Raw genomic sequence first — 22715 nt, 5'->3', positions numbered from 1 at the left:
GGTTGAGCCCAAGATGGCGCCGCTTTCCCGTCTACCGAGGTGGGGTTCGGCCGAACCATTTTTTAGAAAGCAGGAGGCGCCGGGACATTTAACTGCGCAGACGTAGAGCAAAGCCCTACCGCATTCTGGGCAGCTCGGCGTATTTCCCTGCCAGGCGGGAGGTGACAGGGCAGCACACTGCCGCCAGACCTGCCCGCCACCCCCCCCACAACCCCACCGCCGTGCGCTCGCCCGCAGGCCGGCGGTGCTCGCGCGGGCGCTACTAAGCTAGCGCAGAGGGGGAGGCGCGAGGCGGCGCGCTTGTGCTGGGGCGCGGCGAGTACACGGGGGAGGTGCCGCACCCCCCCCGCGGGCTGTGGGGCCACATGGTACGGCCCGACGGGAGCCGCCACATCAGCCCCGCGGAGGGGCCGGGTGACATGGCGGGATGGAGTTGCCGTCGTCCGGTGGGGTCTCAAGCGACGGGAGCGGCTTGCTAGCTCAGCGAGCCACGTTCAGGCCAGCTGCGGGTCGATTATGGCAGGTCTCATTCGAGCGTTGTGATAAATCTCTGCAAGACATGTGTGTTTTTTTAAATAACGTTTTCCGTGAGGTAAAAAGTGACGCCCGCCGTCCCACACCACCGCTGTGACACTCCGGTTGGTGGGACAGGCCTTCCAAAGGCTGGAGACGGTGATCTCGGTGCGGTGGTACAGTCAAGGGCAAGTCCAGCGTCCCTCTCTAGTGTTTTCCAGTTATCTGAAGTGTTGCCTCACTTAACGTCTTAATACGACTTAAACTGGTAAAGTTCTCTCATGCTGGTGACCAGCTTTCTGAGACAGATGACATCTCTTCGTCGGTTAAACCATTACCCTCTGTCTCAGGCACCTCAGGCTGATGTAAATACCTGTGGAGTGTCGTTTTTTTCAGCACGCATGCTAATGTTATACGTTCAGAGTGACAAAGGGAACCTGGAATTTGCCTTGGATACCATCTTGAGGTTTTGGTGACATTTTTCGAGGAAAAAGAACAGTTGTTGAGCAATAGTTCATCTGTGTTCGCTTCCTAGATGAACACTTGCATTTTTGTGTAGGGTTTTTCGTTTTCTCATAGCTCAGTGCTTTCGATCAAATGATCAAAACATACAGAATAAGAATGCCAGCATAAAAAATTCATGAGAAGGGCAGAACAGGTATTGTACTTAGCATTTTAGATCCCATCTTATATTGCAGTATCTTTCATATTTTGATAAAATCTTGAGAGAAGATATATAAGAAATTAAACCAAGAAAGCCCAGTTCTGTAAACTATCAGCTAGCCAGAAGATGGCATCCTAACGCCACTCAAATGCAGTTGTTTGAGCGTGTCAATTCCGTATTTTCGCTATGGGGAATGCTTGAGAATGGAAATGATGACTGGCACTTTGTGCAGTTGTTTTGTTTTTTTCTTGTTATATCATGGTAGTTGACCAGACTTCGACTTCCTGCTTTGCAGCAGCATTGGCATGTTAAAGTGTACAGCAAATGCTGTTGCCTCTCCTGACACAAGTCACAAACATATGTTTTTCCAAATGCGAGGGAGGATGTGCTGCGGTTCAATCCATAGTCCCAGCTCGCTCCTCGACGTTACACGGCTCTTCCAGGAGCGTGTATGTGGTCTCTCTCACCTATGTTTCACCACTCTCGTGTTGTCTGTGTCATTGAAATATGCAATTTTTGCATGTTACCTTTCTTCCTGTTTGCACGCTAACTGCTGCTTTTACAATCACTTTGGTTAAACACTGAATCTAAATGTTGGATCCTCCTTTTGTATCTTTCCATGGTCTGCTATTTGCACTTTGCCTTACTTTACAGCAACTTGTGATTTATCTTCTTTTCCTTCCTTCCTTCCTTCCCCCTCTCCTTCTGTTGAAATTTCCCTTCAGTCCCTGTGCTGCTATCTCACTGCTATTCTTTTGTCTTCCAGTCCTTGCTCAGCAATCTGAGGGTGAGCAGAACAACTTTTAAAACCAGAGATTTTGGCACTGGCAGCTTGAGCCTGCCTGTTCCTGTAAGTATTCCCCATGCAGAATTCATAGAATCACAGAATGGTTTGGAAGGGACCTTAAAGATCATCTAATTCCACCCCCCTGCCATGGGCAGGGACACCTCTCGCTAGACCAGGTTGCTCAAAGCCCCAGTCAATTGCTAATTAATGGGAAATTTTGGGAAAGAAACCTAGCAGGAATAGCTTCTCATAACACAACTGTTCAACCAACAATGCCTCATGAATTTTACTGAGTGCAAGTGCTCCGAGAACAGCAGAGCTGAAAGCACTTTTTCCTAAACTGAATTCTGCAAGAGTAAGCAAGCTCTTGCGATCTGTATGAAATTTTATCTAATACTGACAGGACGTGCACAGAATGACGCGTTGAAAGGCCAGGGCCTCAGGTAGTCGCGTATTTTTGCATTCCTTTTGTTACCTGGAACCTGCTGACAAGTGCCCTTTCTTTTTCTTTCTTTCTCTGGTGATTATAGTTTCTTTATGCTATAGGTTTTCCAGAAGCTTTTGCTGTGTTTACAGCAAATATGGAAGTGTTGAATAACTTATATCAAGCACAATCTTTCTGGCCCTGTTCAAAAATTATTTCTGCAATTGAATTATTTTTCACAGTGTTTTTCTTCAAGATTCCTCCCATGGATTGCAAAAGCAATCTTCAGTTGAGAATGTCTTATTTATACCAAATAAATAGTTATGCTATTAGCTTAAGTACAGACCAATCAAAAATCTATGGCTAAATGAGAACATGTTGATTCCTCCATTCATTTTCTCAAAAAATGCTATATAGGCGAAAAATTGTGTAGCGCTTAGTTTTCAGAAGTGCTGAGCGTGCAAAACTCTCCACTCGGCTGCTGTATAAACATGATTTGAAGGGCCTCTCAGCTTAAATAATGCCATGCTTTTTTAATTTTATCCACAGCTTTAGTCTGCGCCCACGCTTGTGGGGATCTCAGCTGAAATAGCACTGGGGCGAGAGGCAGAAGGAAAAGGGGAATCGCTCAAGTCATTCACATCTTTGTAGCAGCGTGAAAAGTTTCAAGGGAGAGCATTATGTGTAATTACTTACACCTGAAATAATTCTCACTTTATGATTTTCTGGTTTAGTTTGCTATGCTTGTAGTGGAGATAATGATTTATCTTCCCAAGATTAATAAATATCAGGAATATGCATTAGTGAATGCATCCAATACTTTGGATATTAAAATCATAAAACATTATTATGGATTGGGAGCATCTTAATCTGGAGGTCCAGAAGCTATACATATTTTTGTGTCTTGCTGGTTTGATGATGTTTTTAGGAAAACCACTGTACAAAACAGAAGCCTTATTTTTCAGCAGTGTCAACCATATCATTCCTGACTAATAAAGTACAGGAAGTGGGGAAAAAAAAATCACTAATAAAATGTGAGGCATTCATACCCAAAATTCTTATTTTTACACAGTTTTAGAAAGCGTATTTCCGTTCTAAATGCACATATTTCTTTGCTTTCCTGAATAGGATGAGGTTCGTTTCTACCATATTTACCTTTATTAGTGCATTCCTTCTGGTGCATAGATTAAAATGCTACCATGTCTTTTCCTTTGGAAAAAACATTAAATATCTACTTTAACTTATATTTCATAAAAATCCAATTGCATCCAAAATATCAAAAATATTTGGGATAGGAAACACCCTGATTGAGGGACTAGATGTCAGCAGAAATTAAATGCCATGGAAAAAGAGAAGTCACTGAAAGAAAATATACCAAAATTGTTTTGGAGTAGCTCATCGGGCTTGAAATATGAAGTCGGTTGCCAGGTGGCTGGAAGGACTGTTTTATTACCACTACCAACAATTTATCTACTTTTTGTAGTGCACAGTGAAATCTGCCTGACGTTCACGTTCCCAACAACCGCCCTTTCAAGTTTTCTGGAAAAAAAAAAAATTAATTTGATTTCTGAATCAAGCCCGTGGGCCTATGTCTTCTTTTTCTATGCTTTAGACAGTTTGAAAGATTTATTACTACTCTTGAAGAGGTTGAGAAGCGCTTTCCCCCCAGCAGCAGGGGGGCTCTGCCGCCGCTCCGAGCCCCCTCGGGACCGCCCCCGCACCGTCCCGGCAGCCCTCAGCCCGCACTGCCACCGAGCCCTCCGGGGACGTTATCACAAGCGGTGGCATTTTGGCATGTCCGAAAGCTCGCCCACAAGCCAAGCCCCGCGGGAGGCGGCCTTTCCCCGCCCACTCCGCCCGGCGCTGCGGAGGAAGGGGAGGGCGGCCGCCGGGCCGCGGCCTCACATGACTGCTGCCGCCGCCGCCGCGATGGACGGCGAGCCGCCCGCAGGCGCCGGCACAGGTACGGGGCGGCGGCCGCCCCCGCCGCCCGCCTCCGCCGCCATGCCCCTTCCTTCCTGCCGGCGGCCCGGAGAGGGTGGCGGGGCTCTTCGGGGTGGGGGAAAAGAGGGGTCGGGGGCCGCTCCCGCCGCTAAAACCTGAGGTAAAAAGGCGCCGCCTTCGCCTTCTTCCCCCGGGCGCCGGGCCCTCAGGGGGCTGCCCCGCAGCCAGGCTATGGCCGGGCCCCGGTGCTGCCCGCTTTCGCGGTGGCGGGGGCGTCTCCGTTCCCCTCCTGCCCCGTGGCAGTGAGGAAGGGGGGGCGTTGACGGGCGCCTTGGGGCCGGCGGCGTTTGACGCCCCCCCGGGGCTGGAACAGCGTCGGTCGGCCGGTGGTGTGCCGGTGCCCGCCGGGCGGGCGGGAGGTCAGCTCCCGGGGGCTTAGCGCGGGGAACAGAACTTTTCCTCTGGAGGGTCGCGCTGAAATGACTTTATTTCGCCTCCCCTCCTCGCCAAAACGGCCTCAGCGGCACCTTAAAGCGGTTTATGGAGCGGTTCGGCGGGTGCTGTCCGGGCCGATACCGGCCGAGGCCGCCTCTGCCCCTGGCCGAGCCGCGCCGCGGGCAGGTCCGGCGGGAGCGGGGAGAAGCGGCTCCGGAGGTTGCTGAGTTTTAAGAGCTTGGAGCCGAATCTGAGGTGGAGAAACGTCGCAGCCAAACGCTGCCAGCACTTGTTGAGAAATGGAGGGAGCTCCTGGGCGAGTGAAGAAAATGACATGCCGGGCTCCTAACAGTTAAACTGAGGGAAACGGGATAATACAGTTTTGTAAAGTTCTCTTAAAGTGGCTAAAGTTTCATGCTGGCAATTACTGCTCCGTGCATAGCACTTTTTTTTTTTTCTTCTCTGTATGGAAAGAAAAACTAGTGGGGTGGTTAAGCTTTACGCAGGGAAAAATGGTTTGGTTGGATTACGTTCAGGGTCCAGCATGAGTGTGCTTTTGATAGGCCTGTGACGCTCCTGATGCAGATAAATCTTATAAATAAATTATTTTGGAATATTTCTGTCCAGGACTGATGTAAGATATTGGGATATTGAACAGCAGCCTTTGTGGAAAAAATGTCCTACTGTACCAAAGAGAGAGCTTGCTCAGGTATGTCTATCATGGATTTACCATCTGCTTCAGGAGCCTTATAGAGATAAAACACTTGTCTCCAACTATTCTTGATCTGATTAACCTCCGCACTGGTGCTTCTGTAACTGTCTGATATACTCAGCCTTATTTAGAAAACTTGGCTTTCTTTGACAAAGCGTATACTGTGAACTCTGAGAGAAGGTATCTAATGATCTTAGCAAAAGAAAAATAATGCTGTGAAAGCAGAAATGCTTTTATTTCTAGCATCGTGAAGCGGGTTCGGTGATCTTGGAAGATTCACACGCACACATAACTTTTTTTGGAGATCAGCAGTTTGTCACTGAATATTCTAGGGGGATCTAAGTCTCCTGAGTAAGAATGAGAGTCCTGACAGGGACTGTTGATGTCCACCTGTGACAGCACATGCAAATGCTGTCTCTTTTTTTTTTTTTTTATTATTTTGCAGGGTTAAAAGTACTTTAACACAATCAAGACAGAAAAGAAAAAAGGATAATGTCCAGTACATTAAAGTCAGTTTTGCAAAGTCTCTTGCATTGACTTTTTTTTTTCTTCTTCTTTTTTGCTCTTGCTCCCGTTTGAGCCTGTTTTGCAATGATTGCGGGGAGCTAATCCAGGCGTGTTGGCTGGGGAGGGAGTGGGGTGTCTCCTTTTCTGCTAGAGGTAAATCTTTAACTGTGAATGCAGCCCGTAGGAGGGTTTGGTAGGGAGGGCTCTACCAGTTGCAGTCGGTAGAATTTCAACATAACCACCCTGATTTCCCCCACAGTCTTCAAGTTTTAGTGCGTTGGTGGAGGTCGATGGAGAGAAATGTGTCTGTTACAGGCAGGTGGAACTGGTACAAAAGGAAGGGAGCTTTGGTAGTTGCTTTTCAGCAGAATTTGAGATGGGAATGAGCTTGTTCTAACTATAAAATGTGTGAAAAGACCATCTGGAGACTGTAGTGTGTGGAGTGGCATGCCATTTTTTAAAGTTTAAATAGTAGGATCAAGTTTTCCCCCAGCGTAATTAAGAGGATAAGAAACATGCAAGGAAGATAAGCAGCAAAACAAAATGATAAACAATTTCTTCTGATTGGGTTTTCTTGACCTGCCTAAGGAAGGATGGTTGTGGAAACTTGGCAGTCTTATAGTTAAGCTACAATGACCTTGTAAAAGTTTCCTGGAGGATGGTTGTATGTATTACTGCTTGTTGGGTTACCTTTTTGAGTCTGAATTTTTACACTTCCAACCTATTTGTTAGAGCTGGGTGTGAAAAAATGATGGTTGAGCAATCTTACATGGTGAGCTGGGAACTGCCCTGGTGAGGAGTTGACTTTTTGTCTCTGGTGTATTTGGGAATGTTCCTCGATGGACTTTTCTCCCCTACTCCTGTTATTTCTTCAGTGTGTGTAGCTCCATCTCACTTTATTGTGTTTGCTGCAGTTTGGGACTATGGCTCCGTGGCTGACTTGCAAGTGAAATGTGTTCCTTATATTCCCAGACTTGGGAAATTACTTAATTAATCACTTGATGATCTAACAGAATGGTTAAAAGAACAGAGCGCTAGGCTTAAACTTAGTTTTTTGTTCTGTCACATGGATTTACTGTGTGACATTGGAAGGAGGTGACTTGGTGCTGTTTGTTTTTTCTGCTGTAGTATGTGACTGCGATGTTTTTGAGAAGCAGTTAGAGGCCTACAACTGTAGGGGATGGCAGAAATGCTAGTGCTTTTTTATTTTTAAATAAAGCTTGGGTAACCTCACTTGACTATTTTTGAGTTGTGCCATTACTTCTGTGCTTCATCTTGAAAAGCACCAAGTACTGACTAGCAATCTGAAACTTAGTTGGAAAAAAAAAAACCCAACCACCAAAAAAACCCCAAACCATAACTATCCCTAATACCTCAAAAACAAAGGGGAAAAACCCCCAAACGAAAAACCCAACCCCCAAACGAGACTATCCAGCACAGGATGCATATTTGACATCTGCACTGAGCAAGCTGAGCTTTTTTTAAGGAGAAAACCAAAATGTTAGAGCCTGTTTTCCAAGATCTAATTTTATGATAGTGTGTGTATTATTTTATCTTGTCTGGTTTTGGCATTGGATGGCTTGTATTTACAAGTTAATTGTTGGGAGGGAGAAGGAAGGACACTATTGCACCATCTCTTAATTAGAGTGAAGCTAAATATGATTACTTTTCTTGTACCTAATAAGTAGTAGGGACCTCTCTTCCACGCCGAACATACATCTGTATATCAGTTAGCTTTGTTAGATAAAATAGACTCATTCCTTTGCATTGCTCCTTCCAAAATAAAAATTGAATGGTTTTAAATTCTGTAAAAAAAACCCAAATAAGTTACATACAGTTGTCTCAAAAATACGTAAAGCCTTTAATAGGAAGAGAGTTTTGTTTGCCTTTTTCTGTTTTGTTTGTGGGACTTCTGTTTTTCTTTTCTTATTTTTAGGGGATTTCAAATTATGTAAGAACCAAAAAAAAAAAAGAAAAAAGAAGACAAGGAAGGGAATGTATTTGAAGTTGTAGTTGAAATCTGCACCAGCTTTCCGAGAGGTTGATGTGGACATTGAATTCTGGAATCATGGAGGAATGTGTTTGACACAATAAGGGGGAAAGGCATTTCCATAATTCCTGAGGCTTTTCATGAGAAGACAGAAAGCAAAGGGAAATGCTGATGAATGATATTTACGTTGCTGGTTTAGTATTGCTGGCCCAGGATTTTGTAGTGGAGCCCTCATTTTTGCCAGGGAGAAATCTGAGGTAACTGTGTACAAAAATAGCCAGTTCTCGTACTCCCCTGCGTGAGCTGGATCCCTCTACTCCGCAAGGCCGTGGCCTGTCACGATGGAGAAGAAGTCTTAGCTGTTTTTCCTAAAGGCTTTGCTTCCTTTCAGACTCCTTTCTCCTTCTAGAAAGTCTGCTACTAATTCTGTGGCACCTTCTGCTTAAGTCTGTCTAATAAATTTAGCTGATTAGCAACGTAATATAATGAAGAGTTGTGAGTAGCAACCATCTGTAAAATGGAGATAAATCCTCCAAATATGTTTGACAGAACTTTAATAAGGAAGGGAGATCTATATTTTGATTTACCACCTATTCTTCCAGCCCTTGCATTGCCCTTCTCTTTTACATGTGCTTGTTCACATGTAAAACCTCTGTGCAGCTAATCAGACGCTTGAAATTCTACTTTGGGTTTCCTGAATGCTTTAGAAATTTTGATTGAGGAAACTGGTAACGTAGTTGTATGAATGCGAGTAGGGAAGGTTGGGCACTAACTGAAGTGTGAAATGTGTGGCAGAAAGTAGCGAAGCTTTCTATTTCAGTTGTTTTCTGGGTAAGTTTCTCAACTCCTTTCAGTCCAAAGGCTACCTGACTTGTTAACCAAAAAAAAAAGTATTAGGCAGTGTTTTTGTAGTTGTTTTCCTTCACAAACAAACAAAAATTAGGCTACGCTTTGAATGCTTCTTTAGACTTGTTTCTTGTCATCTTGTCTGCTTGCTTGCATATGTATGTATATATGTATTCTTTTTAACTTTGATATCAAATTGTTTTCAGTTATACCAGGCTGCTTCCTGATATCTTATTGACAACAGATTGAGAAACTCTGCTGTAACAAAAGGCTAGCTTGCACATAAAAAGCTGATTTTATTTTGTCTGCTTCCCTGTGTTCCAGGGGACCGTTCCATACCTCATTTCTGTATTCACTTACTGCTCTATGTATATAAACTTTAGTAGATAACGATCTGCTGAAACCAAAGGGAATGCTTTCAAAATTAGCAGTCCTCCAGCGGAGAGTGCGTGATGGGAAGCGTTAAGTGTTTTGTTACAATGCATGTAAATCCTTTTGCTGGTTGAACACAGGAGCTCATACCAATGAGTTCCCACTATTATCCAACATTCCTGGCCAGGGCTCCTGAGGCTGTTCCTGAACCGACTCTTTAGTAAGTAGAACGAAAAATGGGCTGAAGAATAGCTTCAGTATATATTGCTCTGCAGGGTTAGTGTTAATGCTGCAGTAAGTGTTTTCTAAAACAGGTTAACAGCTCTTCCGAAGTCATCTTATTGTATTCTCAGACCAGTGTTTGAGGCTGTAAATTCACTCTGAGTACCTGTCTTGTTTATACGGAACACACTGAGATTATTAATTAAACAGTAATTACTCAAACTTGTTTGTACAGTTGTCTGATTTGTATGATTTCACACATTTAGACAAAGTTGAGATCTAAAGAAGCTACAAAATATTTCAGGAAGAGCCAAGTGTGTGAACTGCTGATAAAGAGAGGGTATTTCCTCTAGGTGAATTTTTAAAAGCAAATTTAGAGGATAACTTGATGAAAATTGGTGAAGTATTACAAACGAAAAGAGCAACGTGACTGAATTGTCACAGGAACACTGAGTCTTGTCTAGATCTCTCTGTGGGACTTCACTCTGTAGTTGTCTTGTGGGATAACGTGGGTTCGGATCACTGTAATGAATCTCAAGGTCCTTCTCAACATCAGTTTGGCTGATCACACTGCAAGTTCCAGGACTTACAGATGAAACACTGAAGGATTCATGGTTCCTCCTATAAATCTTTTGTCCTGATACCTATCTTTTGCCAGTGGGAGTGTCAGTCGTTTTCCAGCAGTGCTGAGCCCCAATTTAAGGAACAGTTTGTGCCACGAAAGCCCTGCTTTGTTGGTTGGCCAACAGAAAGATAGCAAGCAGGGTGAGTGACTCAGTGGGCAGGAGGAGTGCTGTGTTAGCGCAGATTGGCACTGCTCTTGGGGAAATCAGTGGTCTGCAGTTTGGCTAGCCCCTCTCTGGGAGGCAGGTTTGTAGTTCCGGCCTCTGAAACCTGAGCCAAAGGTTTAGCAACACACAGTGCTGTGGAATTGCGTGTAAGCGCGTGTGTGTGTTGGAGGAGTAACAAAATCTCCTGTGTCATGTTGCATTTCGTTGATGTGTCTTGAGCAATTAAAACTATGAATTACAAGGGTGTGCACCCAGAGAACCGCTGCTCTGGAGAGGGAGGCTGTCTTGTGCTTTCCATAGTTCTTTCTCTGTGTGCTTTTGACACTTCCTCATGATAGTGTGGTGTTTTATACCTTGCTGCCTCATGAAAGGTCAGGCAGGCAAGGATTTTTCTACACTAGAAAATCTTTTGCCTTGCTACCTGTATTCCGAATCTTCTTTCCTTGTTTCTTTCCTAGTTCAGCATCTATCCAAAAAGTGTCTATATGGATATGTTATCTCTTTATCCATCAGTATCCCATTGAATTAGCTTGTGTTATCTTACCACAGGTTTCTGGCAGGTAACTGGAACTTTTTTAGAAGCTGCTACGTAGGCGGGGTTAGTAGGTGATACATTAGTCTGTTAAAGCAGAGGTGTTAAGACTTGCTTCTCTGAGTCACATTAGCAGGAATCTGAAGCCTGATGAGACATGTGGGATAAGGTCATTTGTCCTGGATTTGGTTTGGTTTCCTTAAGCTGTTTTATGGAACAGAGAGCAAAGTGTCTGTTTTGAAGCTGTGTGTCTGAGGAATCGGAGATTACCTGTTTTTCCCATTTATCAGGGCCTAGAGCACATGAAGGAACAGGTGGGAAATCCTTATCGGGAGGAGGTCAAGGCTTTCAAGTTAAGGATATAAGTTCTTATCTTCCCTGGGTTAATTTCTTACACAGTTACCAACTTTTTGAACGACGTAGCAAAGCTTACTGAAATGGATCTTGCTTCTATAGTGTCTTTTTGTGTTCTCAAAATTTTAGGTGTGCTTGAGAAGGGATGTAACTTCTGCACAATGGCAAAGAAGGGATGATGAACACTGCCTAGCTTTTCTAGGTAACTTTTCATCAGTGGATTCGGCTTGCTTTGTAAAAGAGCTTGCTCGCAGTATCCCTCTTAAACAGCCATATGCAGTGAGGAAGCAACCCATCTGTTCTGGACTGGAGAACAGAACTCAGGTATGGGTTGAATAGATTCCAGGATTATATCCACATTTTTCACCCTGTTTCTCATGTGTGAAATGGGTAGGAAAAAAGGACTTTGAAAAACAATGTAAGCTTACTTTACAGTCACATAATGTATGTACTTATGAAGTCTAGTTGAGATAATGGGCTGCAGTCAGTCATTTGATAAGAGAGCGCTCTGAATCATCATCTTTGCCCCTTCTTTGATGTAGTTTGTCCTCCAGGGCCATATTCTTAAGAGCCAGCTCTTCTCACTTTTGCATCTGTCTGAGAATCAGTTAGAATCTCTCTGTCCAAAGCTGTCCAGCTATGGTTGAACTCGCTGTAAAAAGCTGTTTGTTTTTTAGCTAGAAGCAGTGGAATAGGTATATTTGAAAGATTTTGCTGGAGCTTGCTGTGACTGAGGAACTGTCGGGTTGGTAGCCCTTATTAGGAACCTTATTCCCCCGCGCTTGAACTTAAGCGTATTGACATAGTCAATTATTGTAATTCATGCCCGCTCAAGCATACTGTCATAGAGTTTAAAATTATGTCAAATGAAGGGTCTCCTTCCTTTGTAATGACATGTGAAATTAATGTATTAAATTTCTGCAGCGCAGTGAAATAACACATTTTCTTTCCTTCCATGAGTTGTTCTAGGCAGGATCCAAAAGTGCTGAGCAAGGCTTTTGTTCATTTTGGCAGATCCTGCTGTGGTGGGAGCTGGACAGACAGGAAATGCAGGCCTCTTAGCTGATTCACAGGACAAATTTGGCCTGTGATTCCTCTTTTGCTCAGTAGAGATGTCTTTCTGACTCGGTATAATTGGTGGTGCTCCTGGGTGTTGTGAAGAGGGAGGTACCAACGTCTTGAACGTGTGTGAAGTAGCATAGCCTCCTGGGGGAGTGGCTGGATGGTTGTTCTGGTTGTGTTGCGCCACTGTGGAAGCTCTGAGCAAGGGAACAGGATATTTTAAGGCTACGTCTTTCCCTTTATCTTATCAGGTCTACTGGACTGTTTTTTTTCCCTTTTTGTCTTTTAGATTTGGCAAAGCCTCCAGTAAATGAACCGAGGGAACCTGAACAGTTTCTAATGCAGGCGCCCCAGGGAAATCCACTGCTGCTTTCCCACACCCTGCAAGAGCTATTGAGTAAGGATAGTGTGCAGGTGGAGCTTATACCTGAGAAGAAGGGCCTTTTTCTGAAACATGTGGAATACGAGGTTTCCAGCAAGGTAATGTGAAGAAATACTGGTCTTAGTGAGAATGTATCTTCTTAAGAATGTCTGTGCAGTTGCTGTTGGCAAAGTCTTGGCTAATTTGATAGATGTCTTGGGGGATGCTGGTTTTGAGTCGGCCAGTTGTGTGGGCTTACTTTAAGTGCAGTGGCACTGTGCAGTCTTGACCTGGTCTTCTGCAGTACGGAGCATCTTCTGACTGAGGTCTGATGGATGGTCTACTCTCTTGAAACCCAAGCTCTGTACAAAAGCAGATGCATAACATTGCAAACTGAATGCTTTGATAATGAATTGGTGTAGGTGACTGGATATTGCAAACTGTTTTGAGCTAGCGAAGAAATTGCATTGAGAGTGCAAAACTGAAATCCTTTATAAACTGAAAAGGTACTGCAAATCCTTCTGGAGAGTCTAGGCCACTTCCAGTTTACTTGCCCCAATCCTGACCTGTATGTTCCGCTCTTGGTGTAAGAGAAGATTAAAGATGATGTATGTCTTCCTATTATAGAGCAGGCAATGAAATAGATCTTCAGTAGCTTCTTTATGTTTTTTCCAAGAAGGAAGTCTCTCCTCTTCAAAGTAGACCATGAGCCATTTACATCCTCCAGGCCACCAAAACATCAATTATTGAGTAGCGCTCAAACTGTTGTAGTCACTTTTGTATGTATTCAGAGACACGTGTGGGTTACTTATCTGTAGCGATGTTTGGGGCTTTGGGTGTTTTAGAATGACGTCCTTAAGTTTGTTGAAGACTTGCAGCGAGGAAAGGGCAGACACAATGAATGCTTCTGTGGGCTTTCTAGGACTCAATGTTTATTTTTGTCTGTGATTTCGGGGCGCACGACTCGGTGACCCTGGTGGTCTCTCTGGGTTTTAAATTTAGGAACCCATTGCCTCCGTTCAGTTGCTATTATCTCTCCTGTGGTTGTAGCTGTAGAACGATAATTCATCAAAAAGAAGCACAGCTTGGCCTTGAGCTTCATCTAAGATCTGCAACACATCAACATCGGGTTTCAAAGCAGACAGAGGGAGGCCCTAGGGGCTGTGACTGTTGTGTTTCAGCTATGTGCCTTACCGCTTTATTTTTGAAAATGCATATTGATTTGCTTTATTCCTCCCTTCCTCTATTGCAGAGATTCAAATGCTCGGTCTATAGGCGATATAATGATTTTGTGGTGTTCCATGAGATGCTGCTTCAGAAGTTCCCATATCGTATGGTGCCGGCACTTCCACCGAAGAGGATGCTGGGAGGTAAATCTTGGATCTTTCTTTTGACTGGAGGGGTCACGGAGCAGGTGTGATCAAGATGATACTGTTGAAAATAAGTGTTTAAAAGATCAAAATGCTTTCCTTCTGCTTGGCTCAGAAAACAACTCTGAGGCTATAATACACAATTTGGAGGTGTGATTTATTGCCATCCTAGAAATACTCTATACATAAGACATTAATGTAAAATTTCAGTGTTGTTTTTTTCTTTGTTTTTTTTTTTTCTGTGGAAGTTTGGTATCTACTGACTTTTCTGGTAAGATTTGAGGTGTAATTCTACACAAGAGCATGGCAGAGTTACAGCTATTTTTTTTTTAGGAAAATAGGTTATGATGATCAGTGCTGTGGTGCTATCAGCGTAGAATTGCTACCATACTGTTGAACAGCTGCAGCACGTGTTGTAGTGTGGTGTTCTGTGAAGTGTTCAGAATAGAAAAGATTTGTGGAAATGCCATTGTTTTTCTACAGCAAGTGAAGAGTAAAGATTAAAAAAACCCCAAATCTGTATTAAAAGACTTAAAACTGCAGAGGAGCTGATTGCATAAAACCAAAATTGCTTCTCCGGTGAGACTATGCTTGATCCTGTTGAGTTAGTGTAGGGTCCTGACCTCACACATACCTAAAAGGGACTGGCAGACACAGTGACGTTAAGTGAACGGCTTCAGCACTGCTTATTATAGTATTGCCTTGCACAGAAGCCTTATGAGGCAGGCAATAGTAATTACACTTTCTCAGTTTACGTACAAAAAGATGTTTTTCTGTCAGATGAACCAACCGCCTTAAAGTAGCTAAAGTAGCTATTGCCCCTTTTTTTTCCTCTTCTCCTGTTCTAAAAAGGAGCTAAAAAGGATAATCAGAAACTAAAAACTGAGTTTGGAATCGGTGTCAGTTCATTCAAGTACATTTTGGCTGTTAAAATAGAAACCAATGAAGTATCCCAAGACTGAAAGCATATCAAAGCTCCTTCAGGTACATTTTTCACTAATTTGAAATATTGGCAGTGGTTTTAAACTTTAATTATTTCAAATGTTGCATAACTGTATAAAATCCTGTCTTGTTTTCTGCTTTATCTGTGAAAGAACAAGCTTTTCACTGTCTTGTCTCCTGCCCATGCTGCTAAGCTTAATGTGTTTCAATAAATAATTGATTTCAGTCAAGGAGTCCATGTATTGCTACAGTAAAGAGGAACTGGTAAACAGTGAGCAGAGCAGGGTGTATAGTGAACTGGAACAAAGCAAAATAATAGTGCTAAAAATCTTCGATGGTCATACGTTCTTATGATGGAATGTAAATTGGGAAGACCTTTCTTTTGAGGTTGCGAAAACCCGTCTGTTGAATTTGACCTGATTCGGTGTTCTCAGCCAGATTTTCCAGAATTTCCACTTCATGCAACACCTGTAAGCAAAGTGACCTTCTCTGGTTAATCTCAGTGGAGAGAGGGTTGAAAGAAGCTACCTATATATATATATATATATATGATTTTCAGTCACTGTTATTTCCTTGCATTGCTGGTGTGTTGATATTTCTGTGCATTCACCGGTGCTTTTCTTCCCACAGATATTAGTTATTTAAGAAAAAACTGATAGTATTAGTTCCAAAACTGTACTAGGAGTACAGTCCTAATACAGTCCAAAACTATGTTAAGGCAGAGAGTGATGAATGCTTTTAGTCCAGTGACTCTCACGTAGAAAAGCTGTGTAAGTGGTCTTAACAGAAGCTGCAAACAGGAAAAAGGAAACAGAGTGGATAGTTCTTGTTTCTGAGTAGGTTAATGGGCTGACAGATGGAATTGCAGGACACAGGATTTGATGGATTACTATAGGTGTGTGACTCTTGCAACTTCCTTAGCCCCAGAGCCAGATGGGCAAAGCTACGTGCATTTTACACTCGGTGTACTCATCTACTAAGTTACACTCTTATTTTTGTGATGGTGTACTCTCATCTGTCTGTCAGATGAAGAAAGATTGATAGTCTGCTCTGCTCGTTTTGGAAGATAGCAGCAAACTGAGGCAGATTGTGTAGGAAGTGTGTAGATGACTTCAGAAATCTCCATGTAGGCTAAAATAAGAACAAAGCAAAAGCACCATCTGCAACCCTAATGGCAGAAAAATCATGTGATGTGTGATACTGTACTAAGGATCATTATAGAGAGTCCATACAGCCAACAAAGTCCCAGCTTAAAGCTGAGGCAAAAGAATAATATCCTTTTGTGATATGATAGTGTTGTCGTGGATAAGAACATTCCTTTAATTTTCTTCTGCACTGCTTTCTTTTTCTTGAAACCTCTTTTAGTTTAGTTTTTCATCTTTCCTGAAAAATTCCAGGATTTTTGATTTAATGCTTCATTGCAGTAACACCAGATTGAAACTTCCTGTTTCAGGAAGATGAGGGGAACTTTTTTAGCTTGACAAGTAAGGACTGTGGCTGGATGTACTGCAGCTTGCTGTGCGGGTCTTCCAAAGTACTTTCTGATGTCTTACGTTAAAAAGATGGGCACTGATCTTGAAAGAATATTTGTTCTGGTGGTCAATCCAAAAGATCTGTTTTAGGGAGCTAACAGACTACAGGTAATCGTTCTTTATTTCTGTTGCAGTGTTTTAGCAAGGGTTGTAAGTACAGAGAAATTATTGGACTGAGTGCTTTCTTTTTTCTCTTTCTGAGCAGCTGTAATATGTGGTGCATTAATTGAAATTTAATTTTTCTTCCCATAGCTGATCGAGAATTCATAGAATCTAGGAGGAGAGCACTGAAGCGTTTTATAAACCTGGTGTCTCGACATCCCCCTTTCTCAGAAGATGTGCTCTTGAAACTCTTTCTGTCCTTCAGTGGCTCAGTGAGTACTTGTTACCAATAGTCTTGAGTTTGAATATCTTCCTGTAACTGCTTTGCTGGGTACAGAGTTCAGAATTGCTCTTGACCTACATGTTGTTGCTCCCTGTGATGAGGAGAATGTTCTCTCAATAGGTATTTCTACAGCTGGAAAGTGGAAGGTAATTTCACTCAATGCCAGGAGTATAGTATTTTGAAAATGGTAACTGTTCTTAGGGGAATACATACTACGCTTCTCCTTAAATCAAACCTAACCTGGGCAAAGCTATTTCTGCTCAAGTTGTGCCTTACTATTGCAATATATCTGAGACCTCTGTGAACTACCTGTGTATTACTTAGTTCTTGCGTGATCATTTGATTTTGTATCTTCTCCAGGATGTACAGAATAAGCTAAGAGAGTTGGTCCAGGGGGTAGGAGATGAATTTATGACCTGCAGATTAGCTACCCAGGCCAAGGTATGTATGTTAATTTCTTGCGACAAATTATTCTGGTTTAAATGTCTCTGTCCTCCAGGTGGATCAGTTATGGCAGTTGTTGAGTGATGGAGACCTTAGGTAGGAGAGAGTTGTTTCCAAAGTTTGAAGGGCTTTTAAACTTGTGGTTTTTATCAAAAAGATCAAATAAATATTTGACTCTTGAGGCCCTGATATTTCTAGCTAAGTGCTGGTTCATGAATACGATAAAGATTAAACAATGAATCCTGCTCAGAACATGTTTCTCAGTAATTACTTGTACTTGCATAACAAACAAATGCGCATACTGCACAATTTAAAAGTTAATATCTAGATTGATGTCTTCGCCATGTGTTCATGCCCTCATTCTGTCAGTTGTCTTCTCCCTGCGGGAGAGTAATTTGGACTGTTATAGAGAAGTTAGTTGTGAGTCTTCCATATATCTCCTTATCCCAGTGATTAGTGCTATGGCGAGTTTTAAATATACATTCACGGTGTTCATTGAGCAATTCTAAAGCAAGTTGTTGTTCAGGTTCCTGCAATGCTAGCAGAAGGTTTTGCAACTGGAGCTTAATTTATGCTTTTACCAGTGATGCACAGGTCAAAAGAGCTGAACTTTCAGTACATGCTTGGCTTTGCCAGAGTGGCAGTTACTAATAGCTTCAGATCAGAACCTGTGAGCTTGAAACCTCATAAATGTTGTTTTAACTGCATAGTAGAATTGCAGATTTTGTCCATACTGTCAACACCCGGTATTTGAACCTCTTTCTGCCCCTGAAAATTAGGGGTATTTGTATAACATCTGACTTGGACACCTAAACTGTGAAGTTAATCTCTTCAGAGCTGTCACAGGATGGCATGAGAGAGCGAGCACAAGCGGGAAACCGGTCTCTCTGCTGACTGTGTGGTGTGCCTACAGTTAACGTATGTGTATGTGCCCCTGATCTGTCCACTAGTAATCTCTCTTGCATTTCTTCAGGACTTCCTTCCAGCTGACATACAGGCCCAGTTTGCTGCCAGCAGGGAGCTCATCAGAAATATTTATAATAGCTTTTATAAGCTTCGGGACCGTGCGGAGAGGATAGCTTCTCGAGCCATTGATAATGCCTCAGATCTTCTCATATTTGGAAAGGAACTAAGGTATGCTGGGGGGAAGAGGATTTGCTAACGTGAGCGTTTCTACTGTTGTTTCAGAACTCAAAACCGTTGTAAAGTTTACCTGCAAATTGTCTGGTAAGAATGAGTATTTCAACGCGTGCTGTAGGTCATAATAAATTTTTTCCTACTATAAAAGAAGAAAAGGCATGCTTTCTGCTAAAGTTGCATTCCATAGAGCAAGAGTAAAGAAAATACAAACGCTTTGATGTTCAGGTGCTGGTTTTATTGTCTCTTCCCCCAGTATATACACAGCTTGGCATTTGTGGTTGTGCAGTAGGAGCTCAGCACTGCGAGCTATTTAGATGGATTTGAAACTCTGAACTGCCCTCTGCAATTAAGTGTATCTGCTTAGTGGAATTTGTCTCCTAGATTTGAATACTTCTTAATTTCTTCCTAGTGCTTTGGGCTCAGACACTACACCGCTTCCTTCCTGGGCTGCTTTGAATAATAGCACATGGGGGACTCTGAAACAAGCCTTGAAGGGTCTGTCTGTTGAATTTGCACTGCTGGCAGATAAGGCTGTGCAGCAGGTGAGTTCATTACTTTTTTTCTTCCCCCCCACCCCCCCCATTTGTAAAATGAAGAACGTACATTGCTGCCTTAAGTTTTTATCTCGAACCATGATCTCTGTGGACAAAGGCACTTAAAGAGTTAAGGGGAAGATTGTAGCCCAAACTCATATCCTCAACGACCAGCCTGCTTGTTCAAGCTTGAATGAAAAACCCGGACTGCGTTTAAATGTGAAAAATACAATGGGCAAGGGGAAAAACTTGCTTTCTTTTTTCATTTCAAATGGTTATTGGACAAGTTAAGCTGTACTACTATACTGAGCTGTCCAAAAGTCTTGTGTTCTGTCTTATTTGTCTTATTAATCTGCTAGAGAGGATCCAGAAGAATTACTTCTGAATCAAATTTTGACATTCATATACTTAAACGTTACATGAGAGTCATTCAGACAGAAGCGTCATATTCCTGTGTAAGTTTGCAGTGTGATAATGACTGTTAGAATAACGTGAGAGTGTGACAGTCTGGGAAGGAAAAGTAATTGTTTTGTCTTCTCTTCATCTCGTCGTGTAAAATCCTCCACATGCTTTTATAGATCAGTCAGACCAGGTCTCTTTCTCCAGAGTTTATGCTCTGTTGATACCAGAAGAAAAGACGGTATTTAGTAAAATAAAAAAACAAGTAGTGAGATTTGGCTTGGTGTCTCAGCTCTGCATTCTGATGCATGAGCTATTATGGGGAACATGCCGGTATTTATAGCTTTAATGGATTAGTTATCTTGTAAGAAGGGAAGATGAAAGATGGAAGGAATCTGCAAGAGCAAGAAATTCCAGGCAGAGCGCGCTGAAAGGACTGACACGCAGGACTGTGGAACTAAACTCCTCTTGTTGTAGCGATCAGTCAATTGGAAAAGCTGCTCCTGCTCCAGTCAGATCTTTGTTCTGCGTACTGAGGACTAAACGCTGCAGCGCCATCTGAAAGATTTTTGATGCAGTTGCGTAAGCCTCAATGTGCCCTGGAGAACACTGTGGAGGGCCTGCATGGTGTAAGGATGTGAAGACCTGTGATGTCGGTTCTTGCCAGGATTGCATAAAATGTACTTTTTCCTTGTTTTCTAGGGTAAACAGGAAGAGAATGATGTGGTGGAGAAGCTGAACCTTTTCCTGGATTTACTCCAGTCCTATAAAGTGAGCTCTACTGTTCTTCTGCCAATAAGAAAGTTGTTTAGAGCAAGCTTGTGCTCTTTGGAGGGTGTAATGCCAACTGGATGGAAAACTGTCTGGGAGGCCAGTTCAGAGGCGAACTGGACATCTGGCAGAGGGAGGGGAGTGGCTGTTGGCCGTAGCTAGCTCAATAGCCTTACTGATCAGCTCATCTTCTGATGAGCATTTGCCAAACAGCAAACCCTGCAAGGAATTTAAAAATATGGCTGCTTGAACTATGTGGATCAGCTAACTTTTTTCAAAATCTGGCTGCTTTTGAGTCAAAGCAGTGAATTAGATGGCTGCTGGTTTGTTCATGGGACATGAGTTCAGTTACAAATAAAAGAATTTCTGTTAATACTGACCTTTTGTTCAAAGGCACTTTTCTTTTAGAAGCACCTACTGAAACTATAAGTGGCAGCCTCTCCTGACATTCCCAGGCCTGGACTGAAGTAGAAGGACACTAGCAAGCTCTTACCACAGTTAATTGCCTGTACTTAATATTGAGAAGGACACAAAAGATAAGAGGCCTGATAAGATCTAAAATGTTGGCAGAAGCGATGCTCCAGATTGCCTCTTAAGATCACTGGTCTGGGTCCAAGCAGCTTTCTTTCTTAATTCTTAGCTGCCAACATTATTTTTTATTTTTTTTTTACCCTCTTGAAAATAAAGAAACAAAAATCTGCAGCATAGAAATTACATAAAGTGTGACCATGTGTTTGTGTTCCTGATGTACTTGGCTTGCGTGCTTGCTGCCTCTTAGCCTCCACTAAGTACCTGTTTTTTCCCTTTCCCATAAAGGACCTGTGTGAAAGACATGAGAAGGGGGTGTTGCACAAGCACCAGCGAGCCTTGCATAAGTACAGCATGATGAAGAAGCAGATGATGAGTGCCACCGTGCAGAACAAAGAACCAGAATCGGTGGAGCAACTGGAGTCTCGAATTGTGGAGGTAGGGCAGGTGCCTGGGAGAGCAAAGGGTGGAACTGGACTCCTCTGATGGTGCCTCGGTCATATTTGCAGAAAGCCATTAGACCGAAAGGGTGACCTGTACTTTGGGTAATTGGAGCTGCCTGCTGTGCTACAAGGAAAACGCATTTGTTTTCCTCAACGCTTATTACTGGCTCTTTGGCAACATGTCACTTGCAGGAGCTGTGGAAAGCAGCAGTCTGCGTGATGGAAAGTGCAGTTGCTGTGGTATCAAATGGGTCCAGGAACTGCCTTTTTAGGTGTTTGGTATGTGTTTGCATTGCTAGTATGGTGAGGAATGCTGTTTTCTCCTGCTGCAAGTGAACCTTCTTGGCACCCTCTTCCTAGCAGTGTATTTCACTGAGTTCCTCTTCTTTCAGCAAGAAAATGCTATCCTAACCATGGAGCTGCGGAACTACTTCTCTCTGTATTGCCTGCATCAGGAGACACAGCTTATCCACATCTACCTGCCTCTCACCTCTCACATCCTGGGGGCCTTTGTCAACTCCCAGATCCAGGGTCACAAAGAGGTGAGTTCTTTTGGACTGAATTCTTTTTCCAAAATATGAATGAGAATTTGAATGTACTTGTTTTCACCCGTGTGCCTTCCTCCTCTAACCATCTGTCCAGCTGGGCGCTTTCATAACTTCCTAAGAAGTCACCAAAAGTCTTTCCAGCTTGGGGTGAGGACCAAGGCTGGCCTCTAACCCCTCTAAAAAGAGTGTTTCTTCTTGCTGCAAGTTGCTATGGGTTTTTTTCTTTCTTTTTTTCTTTTTTTTTTTTTCACCCCACTCTTCTCTCGTCTGTGGATGGCTTTACCCTACAGGTAGTTGAAGAAGACCCCGCCATTAAATAACTAGCTAGTCTGTAATGAAGGAGGTGTGTTTGCTTGATGAATCTGGTTTTTGTTGTGCTACACAGAAGTTATATGACAAAGAACAACTTCCTTGGTTTTGCTCTAAAGCCAAGAGCTCCCTTTTGTTAACCCCTAAGTACGACCTTCAGCATTCCCCATGTACAGTCTCTCTTGCATTCGTTACGTTAGAAAAGTCTCTCCTTCGGCTCCCTTCCCTCCCTGCACTGAAGGAATTTGACCGAGGTGTGGGAAATCTCCCTTCCCCGTGTGCTCAGTGAAATGCTCAGAGCGCTGTATTCTAGCACCAGTCTAAAAGGGACGATCTGCCTCCGCTGGACTTCCCCAAAGTACTTCAGCAATTTTCGGTTGTGCTTTTGAGTACTCTGAAACTGCCGCTAAAATACAGCGTGGTGAGATGATTACCTACCATCTTGTGATGTCTGTTTTCTCTCCTTTTCTGTTCACAGATGAGTAAAGTTTGGAATGAATTGAAGCCGAAGCTGAGCTGCCTCTTTGTGGGATCTAGCAGTATGCCAACTCCACCGTTGTCACCTCCAGAGGGAAACTTCTTCTCCAATTAATGCTCTGAGCATCTAGTGTGGAGCAAGAAGTGCAATCAACGAAGGGGTGGGACCTCTACCTCCAGATGTTAGAATGAATCCTCCAAACAGCTATTTTTTTAATTTTTTTTTTTTAATACCGCTGCTTTGAGCTGCTCTCTGATTTAGACAGACTGGATGTGGGGCAGAACATACGGATATAAAGACAATCTCTTAATTTTGACATGCTCTGGGGCAGAGCTGGTGTTTGTTACCTGCAGACACTCTTCGTGGGGTCAGGATGT

The 22715-nt window shown here is 43.0% G+C and overlaps 1 protein-coding gene across 6 annotated transcripts; it reads left to right on the top strand.

Annotated features, from left to right (window-relative positions):
* Positions 1-398: 398 nt before the first annotated feature.
* Positions 399-22654, top strand: SNX8 (sorting nexin 8). Of its 6 annotated transcripts, XM_074596696.1 has the most exons (14): positions 453-523; positions 1476-1626; positions 1944-2027; positions 5395-5476; positions 12445-12635; positions 13769-13886; positions 16613-16734; positions 17106-17186; positions 18163-18323; positions 18739-18871; positions 19964-20032; positions 20849-20998; positions 21396-21545; positions 22339-22654. In XM_074596696.1, exons 4-14 carry the CDS (start codon positions 5443-5445, stop codon positions 22450-22452), a joined length of 1323 nt encoding a protein of 440 aa, XP_074452797.1. In that variant the 5' UTR covers positions 453-523; positions 1476-1626; positions 1944-2027; positions 5395-5442; the 3' UTR covers positions 22453-22654. The 6 variants fall into 6 exon arrangements, with proteins under 6 accessions (XP_074452798.1, XP_074452796.1, XP_074452797.1 ...); XM_074596695.1 differs by having other exon boundaries at positions 430-1626; XM_074596697.1 differs by lacking the exons at positions 1476-1626; positions 5395-5476 and having other exon boundaries at positions 399-523.
* The last annotated feature ends 61 nt before the right edge of the window (positions 22655-22715 follow it).

The sequence above is a fragment of the Larus michahellis genome, chromosome 8 (genome assembly GCF_964199755.1).
Source record: "Larus michahellis chromosome 8, bLarMic1.1, whole genome shotgun sequence".
In the NCBI taxonomy this organism is placed as follows: Eukaryota; Metazoa; Chordata; class Aves; order Charadriiformes; family Laridae; genus Larus; species Larus michahellis.
The sequence above is the reverse complement of the archived record's forward strand: the minus strand, read 5'-3'. Positions and strand labels throughout refer to the sequence as shown.

Bases quoted from the DNA above. Each gene is read 5' to 3' on its own strand.
- SNX8 (XM_074596693.1), top strand. From the start codon at position 4,183: ATGTCCGAAAGCTCGCCCACAAGCCAAGCCCCGCGGGAGGCGGCCTTT. The intron at 12,636-13,768 runs GTAATGTGAAGA...CCTCTATTGCAG, and splicing joins AATACGAGGTTTCCAGCAAG to AGATTCAAATGCTCGGTCTA. The intron at 21,546-22,338 runs GTGAGTTCTTTT...TTCTGTTCACAG, and splicing joins AGATCCAGGGTCACAAAGAG to ATGAGTAAAGTTTGGAATGA.